This window comes from Barbus barbus (genome assembly GCF_936440315.1).
Source record: "Barbus barbus genome assembly, chromosome: 2".
Classification (NCBI taxonomy): domain Eukaryota; kingdom Metazoa; phylum Chordata; class Actinopteri; order Cypriniformes; family Cyprinidae; genus Barbus; species Barbus barbus.
Window position 1 is genome coordinate 13,643,327 of NC_136730.1, and position 16,242 is coordinate 13,659,568.

General features: G+C 36.4%; 1 protein-coding gene across 2 annotated transcripts in view; it reads left to right on the top strand.

Annotated features, from left to right (window-relative positions):
• The first annotated feature begins 334 nt into the window (after positions 1-334).
• Positions 335-16,242, top strand: part of LOC306843332 (H(+)/Cl(-) exchange transporter 5-like) — a 25,029-nt gene continuing 9,121 nt past the window's right edge. The window contains exons 1-10 of one of the 2 annotated variants that reach the window (XM_079374746.1): positions 335-654; positions 1,628-1,754; positions 5,713-5,861; positions 5,934-6,033; positions 6,854-7,041; positions 8,221-8,343; positions 9,009-9,215; positions 9,578-9,658; positions 13,112-13,663; positions 15,994-16,180. In XM_079374746.1, coding sequence (XP_079230872.1) covers positions 1,634-1,754; positions 5,713-5,861; positions 5,934-6,033; positions 6,854-7,041; positions 8,221-8,343; positions 9,009-9,215; positions 9,578-9,658; positions 13,112-13,663; positions 15,994-16,180 — 1,708 coding nt within the window. In that variant the 5' untranslated portion in view covers positions 335-654; positions 1,628-1,633. Of the gene's footprint in view, positions 655-1,044; positions 1,093-1,627; positions 1,755-5,712; positions 5,862-5,933; positions 6,034-6,853; positions 7,042-8,220; positions 8,344-9,008; positions 9,216-9,577; positions 9,659-13,111; positions 13,664-15,993; positions 16,181-16,242 lie in introns of those variants that run through there. The other variant, XM_079374747.1, reaches the window with a different exon arrangement.

Genomic DNA, 16,242 nt, shown 5'->3' on the forward strand with positions numbered 1-16,242 from the left:
CTAATTTATACAGTAATGAAATTATACATTTTTTAATACTAATGTTGTCCTCTATCATTTATTGGGTCAACGACTGAAAGTTTTACATGTACTGTAACCAGTTAATCACATTTGATCTTCTCTACATTAATTCTGAGAGGATTTTTAGTCTTTCAGTTAATATGAGATCAACAACTAAATGTTTTATTAATATACAATAATTAGAAAAAAATCATAAAATTGTTTATCTGAAGGACTTTGTTGTCACACTACTACACATGAGTGCTGCTGGAGAAAATGGTAAATAATTGAAGTAACTCCCCAAGACGTTGGATGGCGCTATTGACCTCCAAACACGGCAAGTTCAGCCGTTAACGTTTTGATTGAATTATTGAATTAACCTCCCCACCCCAGCGATGCATCGGTACACGGACACCTTCCTCTTTCACATGCTAAAGGGCTGTGCGCTCGGACTGAAGGCGATCGTGCGGGAGGAGAGGCTGTGAGATGCTTTCGCCGGGTGAACTGTGACGCACCAGTCAGGAACTGGCAGACAGCTGTGAAAGATTGCGTCTGCATTGCTTCACCGAAGGACTTTAAAATCCAGATCACAAGACTTGGCGCCTCTGTAAAGTCCAGTACTAACTAGCGACCACTACCTGAAGACCCACAGTGGTATGTATCAAACTTTTTTTGCTCAGATCTAGCCAACTGAGTCATTTGGACCGATCGAATCATTCACAAGAACGGATTGAAGAGTCGCGTGACAGATAGCTAGATAAATGACAGCTGTGTTGTTTAGATGTTGTAAAACATCCATGTTATCAGCTACTTCGAGTGATCAAACAGAGGACATCAATAACTAGGTCGCTTTATTGCTCAAGCTCTGCAATAATTGACATTCTATATCTGATGACTTTAAAAGTGGTCAATAAAATCAGTATCGTTTTGCTTTACTTCGAAGCCTTCATACGATGATGTTGTGTTTTTTGGAAATTGTGTAATATTATAGGCTATTAGTTGGTTTGTAAAATGTTAGCGGAGCAAGATAAAGGAAGTGGTGGAGTTTGAGTGAGTTTTACTATCATCACTTCAGAGAAACCTGGTTGAAAGGTGGGTGACCGATGCCTCATTTTGCTGTAGGTTGGAAACCGGTTCTTATGAATTTCCTGCACTACTTACTCGACCTATAGGCTACTAATACTTACACCGCTATTGGCTCTGCATTGTAGAGCGATTCTCGAACAAATGATTCATCTGCTGGTTTTTAGGGAATCAAAACATACAAACGATTCTTGAACGAATGATGATAATGATGAATGAACCGATTCTTTTTGGTGAATCAGAAACACACAGCGCGAGCAGCGTATTCCGATTCTTTAACTCTAGACGCGTATAAATCACTTCTTCTTAGCTTCTTAATAACATTCAGCTTGACCAGTGTAATCATTAAAAAATCTCGATAAACGCACCATTTACTGGAATTGTATCATGTTTATTAGTCATTTGTCATATCTGCTCTTCTCGAAGGATGTCATAATTTCGCAACAGACTGCTGAAGACGAGAAGTGGACGAAGAACAACATGTTTTTTTGTTAACTCCCCCCTCAGTCCACTATGACCTTATGTTCTCTCCGCTTTGACAAAGGTGACGATGGACAACGGAGGGTTTTGCAACGATAATTATGAGAGTGGAAGCAGTGATGATGAGCTGGTGGATATTTCAGATGTTACAGTGGACTTCAGTGACGATGTCCCGCCTCTGGACAGCGCAGGTAACACGCACGCGCTACAAAACATGATATTAACTTCTTATTTAAGACACACTACTTTTTTAAGACATACTTTTTTTTTTTTTTTTAGCTTTTAGCAAAGAACTTTGTTTTTGCAAGATTAACTGGTTTGTTTTGGTGTTTAGATTTTGTTTTACAAGCAATATTTGATAAAGATATTAAGCATAGACTACAGTTTGAATGGAGTAGCACACATTTGTTTTGTAAAACATCTAGGTGTCAGTTTGGTGGGATCAGATCACTCTGTTCTCTGCACAGATACAGATGATGCTGTGTGTGAAGTCACTGACAGACTGTTGTTATACCAGGAAGTTCCTCTTTCATGTCTGCTTCATGATCTGCACCTTCTTCCTCATTTCACTCTTCCTTCTTTTCTGTTTTACCTTAACCTTGTGAAGCCTGATTTATGAAATAATAGTCAGAGAGTCTAGTTTTTTATAGTTCATATAGTATGATATAGTGAGAATATAGTGCTAAAGGAGTATAAAAAAACTAAAAAAATTTCAGAGGCCCAAACTGAGCAAAAAATATGCAATTTGGTGCAGTTGCTGATATTTATATGGCCAAAAAGAAGAAATTATGATAGCTTATAATGTAACTCAGTGAGATCTTTATAGCAGTGTAGAAGACTAGCATAAAATGCATATAAATTTCCCAATAATAAAGGTAAAAAAGGATAAAAAATAAGATAATTTGACTTTTTATCTCACAATTCATACATTTTCTTTCAATTCTAGGAATTAATTCAGAATCCAAAAACTTTGAATTGCAAGAAAGTATGAATTGTGAGATAAGTCGGTATAAACTTTTTATGTTTGCATCTCACAATTGTTTTTTTTTTTCCTCTCAAAATTTTATGACTTGTACCCCCGGTTTCACAGACAAGGTTTAAGTCTAGTCCTAGATTAAAATTTAAGCCTGAGCTGTTTAAACTGTAAGAAACTTGCTCGGACTGATCTTAAAATATATCAGTGCCCTTGTTTTGTCTCAAGATGTACTCCAGTAATGTTTTTTTTCTAAGGCACATTTATAAAATTACTTAAATCGCCTAATTGAACTATGGCCTAATCCTGGTTTAGTCTAAACCCTGTCTGTGAAACCAGGCCGTAGATTCATAACTTAAACGAGCTTAAACGAGCACCATAGTATTGCCATGGTTGTTTATGGTGTAATTTTCTTTGTGTGTATGTGTTTTGAGTGGGTGTTCTGAATAATTCGAATGAAGTTCAGCATGAAAACCCTTTGTTCTTCCAAGGTTTGAGCAAACAATAGCAAAATACTAATAAATTGTGTGTGTGCCTAGTGCAACATTATGCACCGTGTGTGTTTCAGCTTTGTTTTCAGTGATGTACTGAGAGATAAAGAGAAAATAAAGTGAGGGAGGAGGGGAGAGATCAATGACCAGTATTTTGGAGAGTCTAGCTCATGGAAACAGAACTGTGACCTCAATTCAGTCTGAGGTTTACAGCAAGCATTATATGATTAGACTGATAAATGTACGAGATAGTCACGAGTCACTTTCCCAGGCAGGAAATGTAGTTACAGCCTTCATGTTCATTTGACCACTTTTTGAAGTATGATACTTGTCAGAACAAGTTTGCTCAGTATTCATTGGAATAATGTCAGCACAGGTATACTTTAAAGATTCCAGCATTGTTTGCATAAAGTCATTTCTTAAGAATGATCTGAAGATTTTAAGAACTGATAGGAAGTACAATGAAAGTTCATTTTAGGTTGTGCTGCTGTTTTCATGTTAATGTCTATTCTCTTTCCTTCTCTTACTCCGTCTTTACTCCTATTAATTTGGTTTTATATTTCCTTAACTGGATCATAAGTTAAAGACCCAACATTTGAGACCAAATGAATGAGACTATAAAGAGCAGAATAATAATAAAAGACTTGTTTTACAGAGCTGCCGGTTCCTCTTAAACCCCCATGTGTTAAACATCTTTTCCTCCTTATTGTTAAGTTAAAGTACATCAGACTCAACTAACGGTTTATGGGTCAAAGTCCACACTGTTCCCTGAACCTTATTTTCCCATAGATCTATTTTGAGTGCTAAAAATTCCTGTTAACCCTCATCAGCCTATTTGAATATGATTTAGACATTCAAATATGAAAAAAGTCAGCCAAAAATGCAAGTGTAAGATTAAAAAAAGCAAAAGAAAAACAAAGCTTTGCTGTGGAATGGGAAACGTTTTGATTACAACACGAGTGCCTAATGTTTCAGTGCCTAATTACAATTTAGGATGACGCTTGTGCCTGTAATTAAGCACTGAAGAAGATTCTGTTGAGAGTGAAATGTTTGCTGGGCTTTTTTGCTAATTTTTGCCTCGAGCTGTGCTGTCACAGGCCTTGTTTCAAGTTGAACCTGAATCTTTGAATTTGTATCACATTTTAGAACCAGTCTGAAGGCCTGGTGTCTTTTTGTGTTAGGCCAGCTACACCTGTTTGATCTGAAACATTTGACGTGTGTTTCAATTCACTTAATCATTAGTACAAATTCTTTGTGTGTATTAAGGCTGGGTGGTATATTTATATATTTTTTTTATAATCGTATAATGGTATGATAAGGCCATTCATATCGATATACCTTAGTTTCGTACGAGTGCATCTGAAAAATAAACATTTATTTAAAATGGCTTGTATGATATAGTTAATGTGTAGCTTAAAGTTTTCCTCTGTGCATAACTTACATTTCACAGATCTGTAAATGTTAGGAGGTCATGGAAAGATTTTCTTTTTGACGTCAGGAGTTCATGAGCCTTCTGCACGCGATTCTCCACTAAACTTAACAGACGTCAGTAAACAGAGCACAATAGAGTCATTTTGATTAAAATATACATTTTGCTAAAATATTTGTTGTTGGACAATAAATGTGCCATGTTTAAAATTTTAAGTGTATTTTTATGATAGCACTAACTATAAAGTGACTGTAATAGGGATAGCACCTATAATTAATACAATTAGTCTGTGCTTCTGGTTTTATTTGTTGTAATTTTTAGTTTAGTGAATTTAACTTCCGTTTCAAAAAGTGTTATGTTTATTAATAAATTGTAGTGTTACAATGCTGTAATGTAATGTGAGTTTAACCCTTTTTTGCACATAATGTATAACGTAACCTACATGGTTACATAATATACACTGTTTTTGTTTTCATGGCCTTTAATATATATATTTTGTTTGTTGAACGGCTCTGGGCAGGAAGGTTTTTTATTTAATTTAATTTTTTTAATAAATACAGATTTATGTTTTTGTTTATCCAAATATCATATTGAATGAGAGATATTATATATATATATTATTATTTTTTTTTTATTTAATTTTTTTTTGGTCATATCGCCCGGCCCTCTGTAAACATACTTGGCAATAAATCTCATTCTGTTATGACCATGGCCAGAGTAACTTGTCTAGGTATCAATTCCTGTCTAGTCCGATCGCATAGTATTGACTCTAAATGTAGCTAAATGTTCAATTTCTTAAATCCTAGGATTTTGTGTTTTGAAGGTTAGTCATTGTTTCTGAGTAAACATGCTAGAAGTAAAATAAAAGTACTTAATGTTTTGTGTAAACACATGTAACATTCACTGTGTATCCTGTTCTAACTAGCTTGTATTTTGACTTCATCCAGTGTTATTTGTGGTCGGCGTTTGAGGTCAACTTAAGCCCTTTTCTTTTTGCTAAGTCTGTCTGGCTCTGTCAAAGTGCATTATTTTGGACCTGCCCGTGATATGACACACGCTAGCAGCTCTGACTGACAATGCATTAGTGAACTGATTGTTATCTGTAATTCCTCTCAGACTATAATGGGAGTTGTCCATGATTAATTGCCATTTTATTTGCATTCTATTTGCACAATATAAAAATGGCATAGGCATGCACTGCTGCACTGAGTGTCTGCTGGTTTCCCATGAGAATTTGTTGTGTTTTGTCCCTGTAGGCCACTGTAATGCAGAATGGAGGCCAAACAACAGTTCCAAGCTTATGGATCTACTGGATGACACCATTCCTGGTATTGGCACCTACGAGGACTTCAACACCATCGACTGGGTTAGGGAGAAGTCTAAAGACCGAGATCGGCATAGAGAGGTGAGCGGGAATGAAACTGCTTATGAAACCTCACCCTTCAGTCCCTGCTTTAACACCTCGTCTTTCTTTCAGATCACCAATAAGAGTAAGCAGTCCACAGTAGCCTTGCTCTTCAGCATCAGTGATGCGTTTTCTGGATGGCTTCTCATGCTTCTCATTGGACTCATGTCAGGTCAGCCCACTTCCTGTTTACTTCCCTACATCTTGTTTACTTTCTCATGTCTTGATTGCTGACAGACAAGTTTTTTCCTACTATATATATCACCTGCTTAATGGCCCCTGCTGCTTTGGTAAATCATAATTATAACAAAAATGTTGTATGTATGAAATGCTAAGTCATAATAATAAGAGAATTCAGTTATGACCAACATTTTGACTGTCAATAATACATTTTTTATACAATTTGTCCCATAATTATGACGTAGTATCTCAGAATTTTGACTCTTGTGTGTCATAATTATGACTTTTTATTACTCTAATAATTATGATTTACCAAAGTGTGTGTGTGTGTGTGTGTGTGTATCAGGAATGGGCTTCCATATTAAGAAAATTAGCGAGCAGCAGTATTACTCTTGCTCATAAGTACACAACTTATTAAATACCATTTGTGATCTAGGGAGAACAGTGATGCCTCAGATGTTGACAGGAGATGTACTATTACTTTTCTTCACTGTCAGACCTAAGATTTTAGCCTGATGGACAACATAAAAATTGAGGAAGAAGGTTATAGGATCATATCTAGAATATTGTAGAAACTTGAGGATGAGCTTGTTTGACATGGGCCAATAATGTGCTAAAACTGCACTGTAGAAACCACGTAGCAATGATTTGGCAAACTCCTAAAATATCCCAGCATTATGGTGGCAAGTCTGCATGCAAACACCACTCAAATTCTATTTAGAAAATGTTAAAATGAGTGATAATTAATTATTGTGTGAAAAATATGTTCATGTGATGTGAATTGAAGGTCTTTTGTGTCTCATGTCTCCCAGGAGCCTTGGCTGGAGGTATAGACATCGCTGCACATTGGATGACAGACCTTAAAGAGGGCGTGTGTCTGAACGGGTTCTGGTTTAATCACGAGCACTGCTGCTGGGCTTCCAACGAGACCACTTTCCAGGAAAGAGACAAGTGTCCTCAGTGGAAAAGCTGGGCAGAACTGATGGTTGGAGTCAGTGAGGTGGGTTCTGTATTTGTCCCAGACAGGCACATTGTGTGACCGAGATCCATGTTACCAGTGCGAGAGTACAATATCAGGAGGAGCATATTACATCTGTAATCATTTCATCATGTTGTGTTATACTGCTTTGGATCAAATTTTGCATTCATTTTTCCAGTGACATTAGAGAGCGCAAACATTTCATAAAATATCCCATTGTTACTGACATGTTGCCAGATGAAGGACAGATGTATGCTTCCTTTTCATTTTCTGTCTGATTGTTTTAATAAGTGTTTCCAATTTAGCAGAATCCAAGCTTTACAGGCATGTTTAGAGAAAAGATTTGACAAAGTGTTTTGAGAAGGCTAATGAAATGAGTTCCAGGTGCCTTTCTTCACTTTGGTTAGAGTCCTTCACATGTTGATATGTACTACCATTCAGAAGTTTGGGGTCAGTAACTTTTGTTGATCAACAATGATGAATTTATTTGAAGAAATATATTAACAATTGAATACTGAAATGTTGTTACAAATTAAAATGACTTATTGATTTTAATATGTTTTAAAATGTAATGTATCACTGATTAAAAACTTCAGTCTTTAGTGTCACAAGATCTGCTGATTTGGTACTCAAGAAATATTTAATCTTTTTAATGTTGAAGGCAATCTCGTGGAAACAGTGATACTTCTTTTTCTCCAGAATTTATTTGAAATAAAAATAATCTCTAACATCCCCTAATTTCTCACCCCAAACTTCTGAATGGTAGTGTATATCACCCCCTTGTGGTATGAAGACAAAGCTACAATATTGTTATTGAAGAAATTACAGTAAAACATGCATTTTAATCTTAGATTTAATTCTACTTTTACTTTTGTAAAAAAAAAATTGTAGCGTATGTTCTTTGAATTTAAACATTTATTCTCATCTGAATTGAGGTATTTTTTTAGGATGCTATCTCTTGAGTTTTGAGGCATTATTTTAAAGACTTTTAAAGATATATGACTCCTCAAATCTTCCAGTATTCATTTCTTTATTATTTTTAGACTCAAAATTATAAATCAAGTTTGACAGACTTTAGAATGTGAGTAAATAGTATGTAGCATGTAAAAATAATTGTGGCCTAACTATGAATATGTCCTGTAGGGGGTGACGGTGTATAAGATGCTTTTGTTTCACTTGTATCCTGTGTGTGTCCTGCAGGGGCCCGGCTTGTACGTGGTGAATTATTTCATGTATGTGTGCTGGGCTCTTCTCTTCGCCTTCCTCGCAGTGATTCTGGTGAGAGCCTTTGCCCCTTATGCCTGCGGTTCAGGAATACCAGAGGTGAGATGGTCATCAAACGCTCACACACACTATATATGTAATATATCTCTCCACTCATTCAAGCTCTTGTCCCAACAAAACACTCATTGTAGAGCTTTTCTCCAGTCGTACAATCACATTGTCTCTTCAGCTTCACTTTAAATTATTTAAAAAACACCCCACTGTTAAGCACACAGTAGTGAGTCAGACTTTAATAGCTGTTTTATGCCTTCAAATCTTATTTTTTTTGTTTTCTATTTAAAACTGTCTGAGTAAAGTGAGACAAGCAGTTGGATACAGATTATATCTGTTTATTATAGTTTTCGTTAGTTCTATGATTTTCTGTACTGTTTTCAAATGTTCAAAATGTTTTCAGATGTTCAGCCACAATTGCTTCTGCTCTCTAACCTTGGCAGAAAGAACAACGAAGGGCTTTCTGACATAAGTCACACTGTCTGTCTGACAAAACCCCATGTTAGATTATTGTATAATTCATGTGGAGGAGTTGTCAGAGGAGATTTAAGGACATTGTTAATGGCTGTTTTTAAAACAATCCATTAAGACATGTTCGTATGCCAAAGAAAACTGCTTAAGTGAATAAAAACCATTCTTCAACTTGTGGTCTGGAAAATGGCCAGTTTTTGAATCATTTTGAATCCTGAATAACCAATCCTGAATTCTTGCAGATTAAGACCATCCTGAGTGGCTTTATAATTCGGGGTTACCTAGGGAAGTGGACTTTGATTATCAAGACCATCACACTGGTGCTGGCCGTCTCGTCCGGTCTCAGTCTGGGGAAGGAGGGTCCGCTGGTTCACGTAGCCTGCTGCTGCGCAAACATCTTATGTCATTTCTTCACCAAATACCGTCGAAATGAGGCCAAGAAACGAGAGGTGAGAGGAACTGGGGTGGGAGTTAAGGAGAGGAGGAATGGAGTGATGGAGAGATAAGGGAGGGGGAGTGTGGGATAGACTGACGGAAAAGTAAAGTATTTTGTGCCTTGGATCGAAACTTGTAATGTAATGCATTGATATAAACCTCTTGGCTTGGTCTCTATTAACTGATGTGCTGGAAGTTGCCAGTGCCAATTTGGTAATAGAAATAGCGAACAGGCAAGACTTTTTCTAGACGGTCTAGGCTGATTGTATAATTTGTTGTTCATGAATTCAGTAGGGTGAATATGCTCTTTATTGTGCATTTTAGTCAGGAAATAAGAATGCAATGGAGTGTTAATGAGTAAATGTGTGTGTATCAGGTGTTGTCTGCAGCATCTGCAGTGGGAGTGTCTGTAGCATTTGGTGCTCCTATTGGAGGAGTGCTTTTCAGTCTGGAAGAGGTAAGCATTTTATATTTCAGCAGTCCTTCCATAAACAAAGAGATATATATTTCTGATTTTTGTTTCTGATTAGTTTTTCTTTTGGAGGGGTTATTATGCAATCAGCCAAATAAACCAGTATAAACCCAGATTGCTTTTTGAGTGGTTTATTTTATAAACATGACCAGCTGAGAGACTTGCATGTCGTGATGATATAATTTTATTATAAACAAAACTAAAAATTATATTATAAAAACAAAACTGCTTTACTTCTGTTTAAATAAATTGATAAACAAATAAAAGCATTATAATTATGAATGCAACATGGTTATAATTCTCTGAAGTAACTTTATTCCCCTCAAAAAAGGGGATCATATTATCATATTATTCTTATCATAATTATTGTCCTTTGACTCTGGATGTATTGCATTTTTAATGTATTTTTGAAAGACAAAAATTAGTCACACCATTGACTCAAAAATTCACACATTCAAATGTTTGGGGTAGGTTATTATTATTATTATTATTATTATTATTATTATTTTTTTTTTTTTTATGCTTACCAAGACTGCATTTATTTTGGTCAGAAATATTGTTAAATATTATTACAATTAAAAGTAATTGTTTTCTATTTTAAAATAGTTTAAAACAGGGATACTCAAATCTGGCTCACGAGATCCACTTTCCTGCAGAGTTTAGCTCTAACCCTAATCAAACACACTTGAGCATGCTAATCAATGTCTTCAGGATCATTAGAAAATCACAGGTAGGTGAGTTTGATCAGGGTTGGAGCTAAACTCTGCAGGAAAGTGGGTCTCGTGAGCCAGATTTGAGTATCACTGGTTTAAAATATAGGCTCCAGTGTCACATGAACCTTTAGAGAGTGTTTTAACATGAATGAATGATGCATTTATATAGTGCTTTATTGTGTATTGCTGTACACCCAAAGCGCTTTACAATCATGTGTGTGTGGTGGGGGGGGGGTCTCTCCTCAATGACCACCAGTGTGCAGCATCCACTTGCATGATGCGACAGCAGCCACAGGACAATGGCACCAGTGCGCTCACCACACACCAGCTACTGGTGCAGAGGAGAGAGAGTCATAGAGCTCTGACCTTTGACACAAAAATTATATTTGTTTCCTTTTTTTTCCTATCACATATTTTAGTAATCATCATGTATTAAATATAATTTGAAAGCTTAAAATCTCAAAATTCATCCTGTGAAAACCGTTTTGAAATCAGATATTGCGTTACCATAGAAATGGTACTTCAAAATCTTTTAGCGGGCTCCTCCCCCTTAGTGGGAGGAGTCACATTTCAAATGTATTACGGTCTTATAGAGTCAAAACTTTTTATAATCTTGACAAAATACATATCATCGGAGAGGTCTGAGTCTCAAGATTCCATATTTGGTGGTATTTTGTGATAGGAGTAATACTGAGAGAGAAATTGATACATTTGTGATTAAAAAAGTGCATTAAAAAAATTCAATGGGGTTTGAATGGCTCCTGGTGGCTGTTTGTGGTATAACGCCTAAACAAAATTGCATAGTAACCTCAATTTTTTTTTTTATCAACTCAAATTTGGAACACAACTTATTTAGACATATGGCTTTAATTTTATGCTAAATTTGGATTAAAACATGTTTTGTAAAATATTTATTTTATATAATATAAAATAATGATAGTACCGTACATTTTATGTACAGTAAATTTAAACTTTTATAACTTTTTTTTACTTTCATTTTTCATTTCACTTCTGCAATAATCTGCTGGTTGTCTTCTTTAAAAAGAGACCAACCTTAGGTCTATATTCAAAAGCATTCATGAATTATAGCAATTTAACTTTAAATAGTGCAGTTTCAAGTCTGTTTTCAAAAAGGGGGTGTGACAGTTAAGGGGTTAAAGGCTATAATGCATTATATTTATAATAATGCACTATATTCATTATATTAAAGGGGTCATATGATGCTTTTTTAAAGATAATTATTTGGTGTATGAGAATATGTTGACATGCTTTAATGTTCAAAAAACACATTATTTTTCAAATACTGTACATTATTGTAGGTCCTCTATGCCCCGCCTCTCTCAAACACGTCGTTTTCTACAAAGTCCCTCCTTCCGACAAGCGCAGTCTGCTCTGATTGGCCAACTGGCACAGTGCATTGTGATTGGCCGAACACCACAAGCACTCGTCGGAAATGTAACACCCCTTTTCCAAAATCGCGAGCTTCATATTTCAAAATAAATGGTAGTTTTATTGATAGTTTTACCATCAGTTCTAGCCCCGAAAGGGGAACAGAGACGCGTGATAGTGACACAGTGATGAAGCTCGTATGTGTTTGCACACAAGCCGCGAATAAGAAAGCTGACTCCAATTTTATGTGACCCTGTCTCTCTCTCTCTCTCTCTCTCTCTCTCACACACACACACACACACACACAATGCGCAAAACAGTCAATAGCAAATACATAAACTGATAACAAAACATACTTCCAGTCGCTGATTCAGAAACGCCAGGTTGTCATAGAAAAGTCACAATTACCTTCTCTCCTAGGTTCACGAAACGGTGCGTTGCTGTTCTGTTGCAAGTAATCTTAATGATTCCTAAATGCATCTACTTTCGGAGGGCCAAATAAAGTGCTTTTGCTTTCACCTAGAAACGCACAGCGTCTCCCTATCATGGCTGCATCAACACTCCAGGGGTTACTGAAACCACGCCGCCTTTCTTTGCGTGAACATTTGGGCGGCATTACGCAAATATTTCCACATCGTGACATAGACATGTGAGAGCCGTTTTAGGGAGGCATGGCAGAGTCTTAACTTCGATAAAGAATATTTATTTGGTTTTGAGACTAGTCTTTGCAACTTCAGGGATCTTATCTATGCACAATCAGCTTGTAACACTCCAAAGAGAAAGGAAAACTTGAAATTGCATCATATGACCCCTTTAATATGCATTGTAATAAATTATATCTTGTTGTTTTTTTTGTTACGAATTTAAAATACATGTAATAATGAATTGATAATGTGTTAACTGTGGTTAGAATTATTCATGAAATTGTACAATGCATGATGAGGTGCATTTCAAGGCATAATTATATTGTATGATAACTAATGTTATAATGCCTTATACATAAAGGCTTTAAGTAAAGTGTTACTGAAACATTTCTTAATGATGTTGAAAGCAGTTATGCTGCTTAGGATAGCAATAGGATAGCACTATTTCACTCCACTAGGATAGCATTATTTCTTCAGTGTCACTTTTGATTTAATGTGTAATAAACTGAAATAATGTGTAATTTTATGAAATGTGTCCTTGCTGAATAAATGTATTCATTTGTTTCTGACTTTTCACTGACCCCAAACTTTTTTCACAGTTATCTAATGCTGAATCTTAAATTGTGAAAACATCTGCTGAATGTTGTTTTACATCTGACAATGACCATATTTTTCATGCATTTCTTTTTCAGGTCAGCTACTACTTCCCTCTGAAGACATTGTGGCGTTCGTTCTTCGCTGCTCTGGTCGCTGCATTCACCCTTCGCTCCATTAATCCCTTCGGCAACAGCCGATTAGTCCTTTTCTATGTGGAGTTCCACACTCCCTGGCATCTTTTGGAACTCATACCTTTTGTACTTCTGGGCATCTTCGGTGGCCTCTGGGGGGCTTTCTTTATTCGTGCTAACATTGCCTGGTGCCGTCTCCGAAAGAACACCTGCCTTGGGCACTACCCTGTCCTCGAGGTTGTGGTGGTCACCCTGTTAACAGCGTTGCTAGCGTTCCCAATTGAGTACACCCGGATGAGCAGCAGCGAACTGATCTCAGAGCTGTTTAATGACTGTGGTCTGCTAGACTCATCGAAACTCTGCAGCTACACCAGCAACAGTGGAAGTTTTAATGCCACTGCCGCGAATGGTCTGGGGGCTCGGTTGGCGGGGACAGGTCTCTATACAGCTATGTGGCAGCTAGCTCTTGCACTGGTCTTAAAGATGGTCTTCACTGTGGTTACATTTGGCATGAAGGTAAAATACCCAGATGTATTTTTTGAAGGTAAAACTGATTCAAATATTAGGACAGTTTAGAGTATAAAACCACTAAATGAGTTAATATAATATAATAGTTTAGGAAAGGAAGGATAGCAACCACAAATTTTAATACCACAAATTTATCATGGTACAATTTAATTTTGGAAAGTTTTCAGTTTCTTGGCTTTATCACGTGACAAGAGTTTCTGAGTGGTTTTAGTGTTATATGCAACCTGAATTACGGAAATGTTGGGACATATTTTTTAAATTTGAATAAAACTAAAACTAAAAGACTTTCAAATCACATGAGCCAATATTTTATTCACAATAGAACATAGATAACATAACATAAATGTTTAAACGCAGAAATTTTACACTTATCCACTAAATGAGCTCATTTCAAATTTGATGTCTGCTACAGGTCTCAATATAATTGGTGTAGCATCTCCTCTTCTTTTCAAAACAGTTTGAAGATGTCTGGGCATCGAGGTTATGAGTTTCTGGAGTTTTGGTGTTGGAATTTGGTCCCATTCTTGCCTGAAATAGGTTTCCAGCTGCTGAAGAGTTTGTGGTCGTCTTTGACACATTATTCTTTGATGATGCGCCAAATGTTCTCTATAGGTGAAAGATCTGGACTGCAGGCAGCCAAATTCAGCACTGGGACTCTTCTACTACGAAGCCATGGTTTTGTAATAGCTGCAGTATATGGTTTTGCATTGTCCTGCTGAAATACGCGTCATCTGAATGGGAGCATATGTTGCTCTAAAACCTTTATATACCTTTCAGCATTCATAATGCCTTCCAAAACATGCAAGCCGGCCATACTGTATGCACTTATGCACCTCCATACCATCAGAGATGCTGGCTTTTGAACTGACGTCTGATGACATGCTAGAACGCCTCCCACCTCTTTAGCCCGGAGGACACTGCATCTGTGATTTCCAACAAGAATGTCAAATTTGGACTTATCTGACCATAGAACACTTTTCCACTTTGAAACAGTCCATTTTAAATGAGCCTTGGCCCACAGGATATGATGGCGCTTCTTGACCGTGTTCACATATGGCTTCCTTTTTGCATGATTTAGTTGGTTTAGTTGGCATCCTGCAGATGGCACAGCGGATTGTGTTTACCAACAGTGGTTTTTGGAAGTATTCCTGGGCCCATTTAGTAATGTCAATGACAGAATCATGCAGATGAGTGATGCAGTGTCATCTGAGGGCCCGAAGCCCACGGGCATCCAACAAAGGTCTTCGGCCTTGTCCCTTAAGCACAAAGATTTCTCCAGTTTCTCTGAATCTTTTGATGTTATGCACTGTAGATGATGAAATTTGCCCATCTCTGCCCATCTTTACTTCTGAAAGACTCTGCCTCTCTAAGACATACCTTTCATACCTAGACCTGATGTCAATTAACTTAATTAGTTGCTAGATGTTCTCCCAGCTGAATCTTTTAAAAATTTCTTGCTCTTTCAGCCCTTTGTTGCCCCTGTGCCAACTTTTTTGAGACCTGTAGCAGGCATCAAATTTGAAATGAGCTCATTTAGTGGATAAAAGTGTAAAGTTTCTCCGTTTAAACATTTATGTTCTCTATGTTCTATTGTAAAAATAGAACATAGAGAACATCTATAAAATATTGGCTCATGTGATTTGAAAGTCTTTGTTTTCATTTTATTCAAATGTAAAAAAACGTCCCAACATTTCTGGAATTCAGAAATTTTTAATTTTAGTTTTACTAATTTTGTTAATGTGACTTGCCATTTGTAAATATTTCCATTTAGGTTTATTTTTATTTCATTTTTAGTTATTTTAGTTCTTCAACTTATTTATTTTATTTTATTTAGTTGGCAAGTCAAGATTTCTTATAATATATATGTATGTGTATGTATGTGTGCGTGTGTGTTTGTTTTACTAATATTTTATTTATTTTATATTTTTATTTTATTTCAGCTTTATTTCAATTAGTGAAAACAATCATAGTTAATGGTTTTCAATTTTATTAACAATACCAATACTGATATATTCCTTTACATGTATTCCAAACAAATGTGGACCTAACAATTACATTATTATTATTATTATTATTATTATTATTTATTTTTTTGGTTCATCCTCTGAGATTGTTTATTTGTTCGTTGCCTTGGGTATCTATTTATTATTGATACTCAGTACCAGAGTTTGGCATCATATGAAGAGCAACAATGGGGTATTGATTAAGCCCAGACACAGTAAAACTTAAAAAACATTTTGAGAAGTTAGCAGAGAATATCAAGTGAGCTGTGACATCTCTATCTTTAAATTCTGTCTTGTTCCTTGTTCTTTCTCCAGGTGCCATCTGGTTTATTCATACCCAGTATGGCAGTGGGGGCCATAGCAGGCCGACTTCTTGGTGTATGCATGGAGCAGCTGGCCATACGCCACCATGAACAGAACATTTTCAGAGGCTGGTGCTCTCCAGGGGCAGACTGTATCACGCCGGGCCTGTACGCCATGGTGGGCGCAGCAGCCTGTCTGGGTGAGGGGTGATTCATCTGCATCTCTGAAAATTTCCTGAACTTTCATTTTCCAGATGATTTA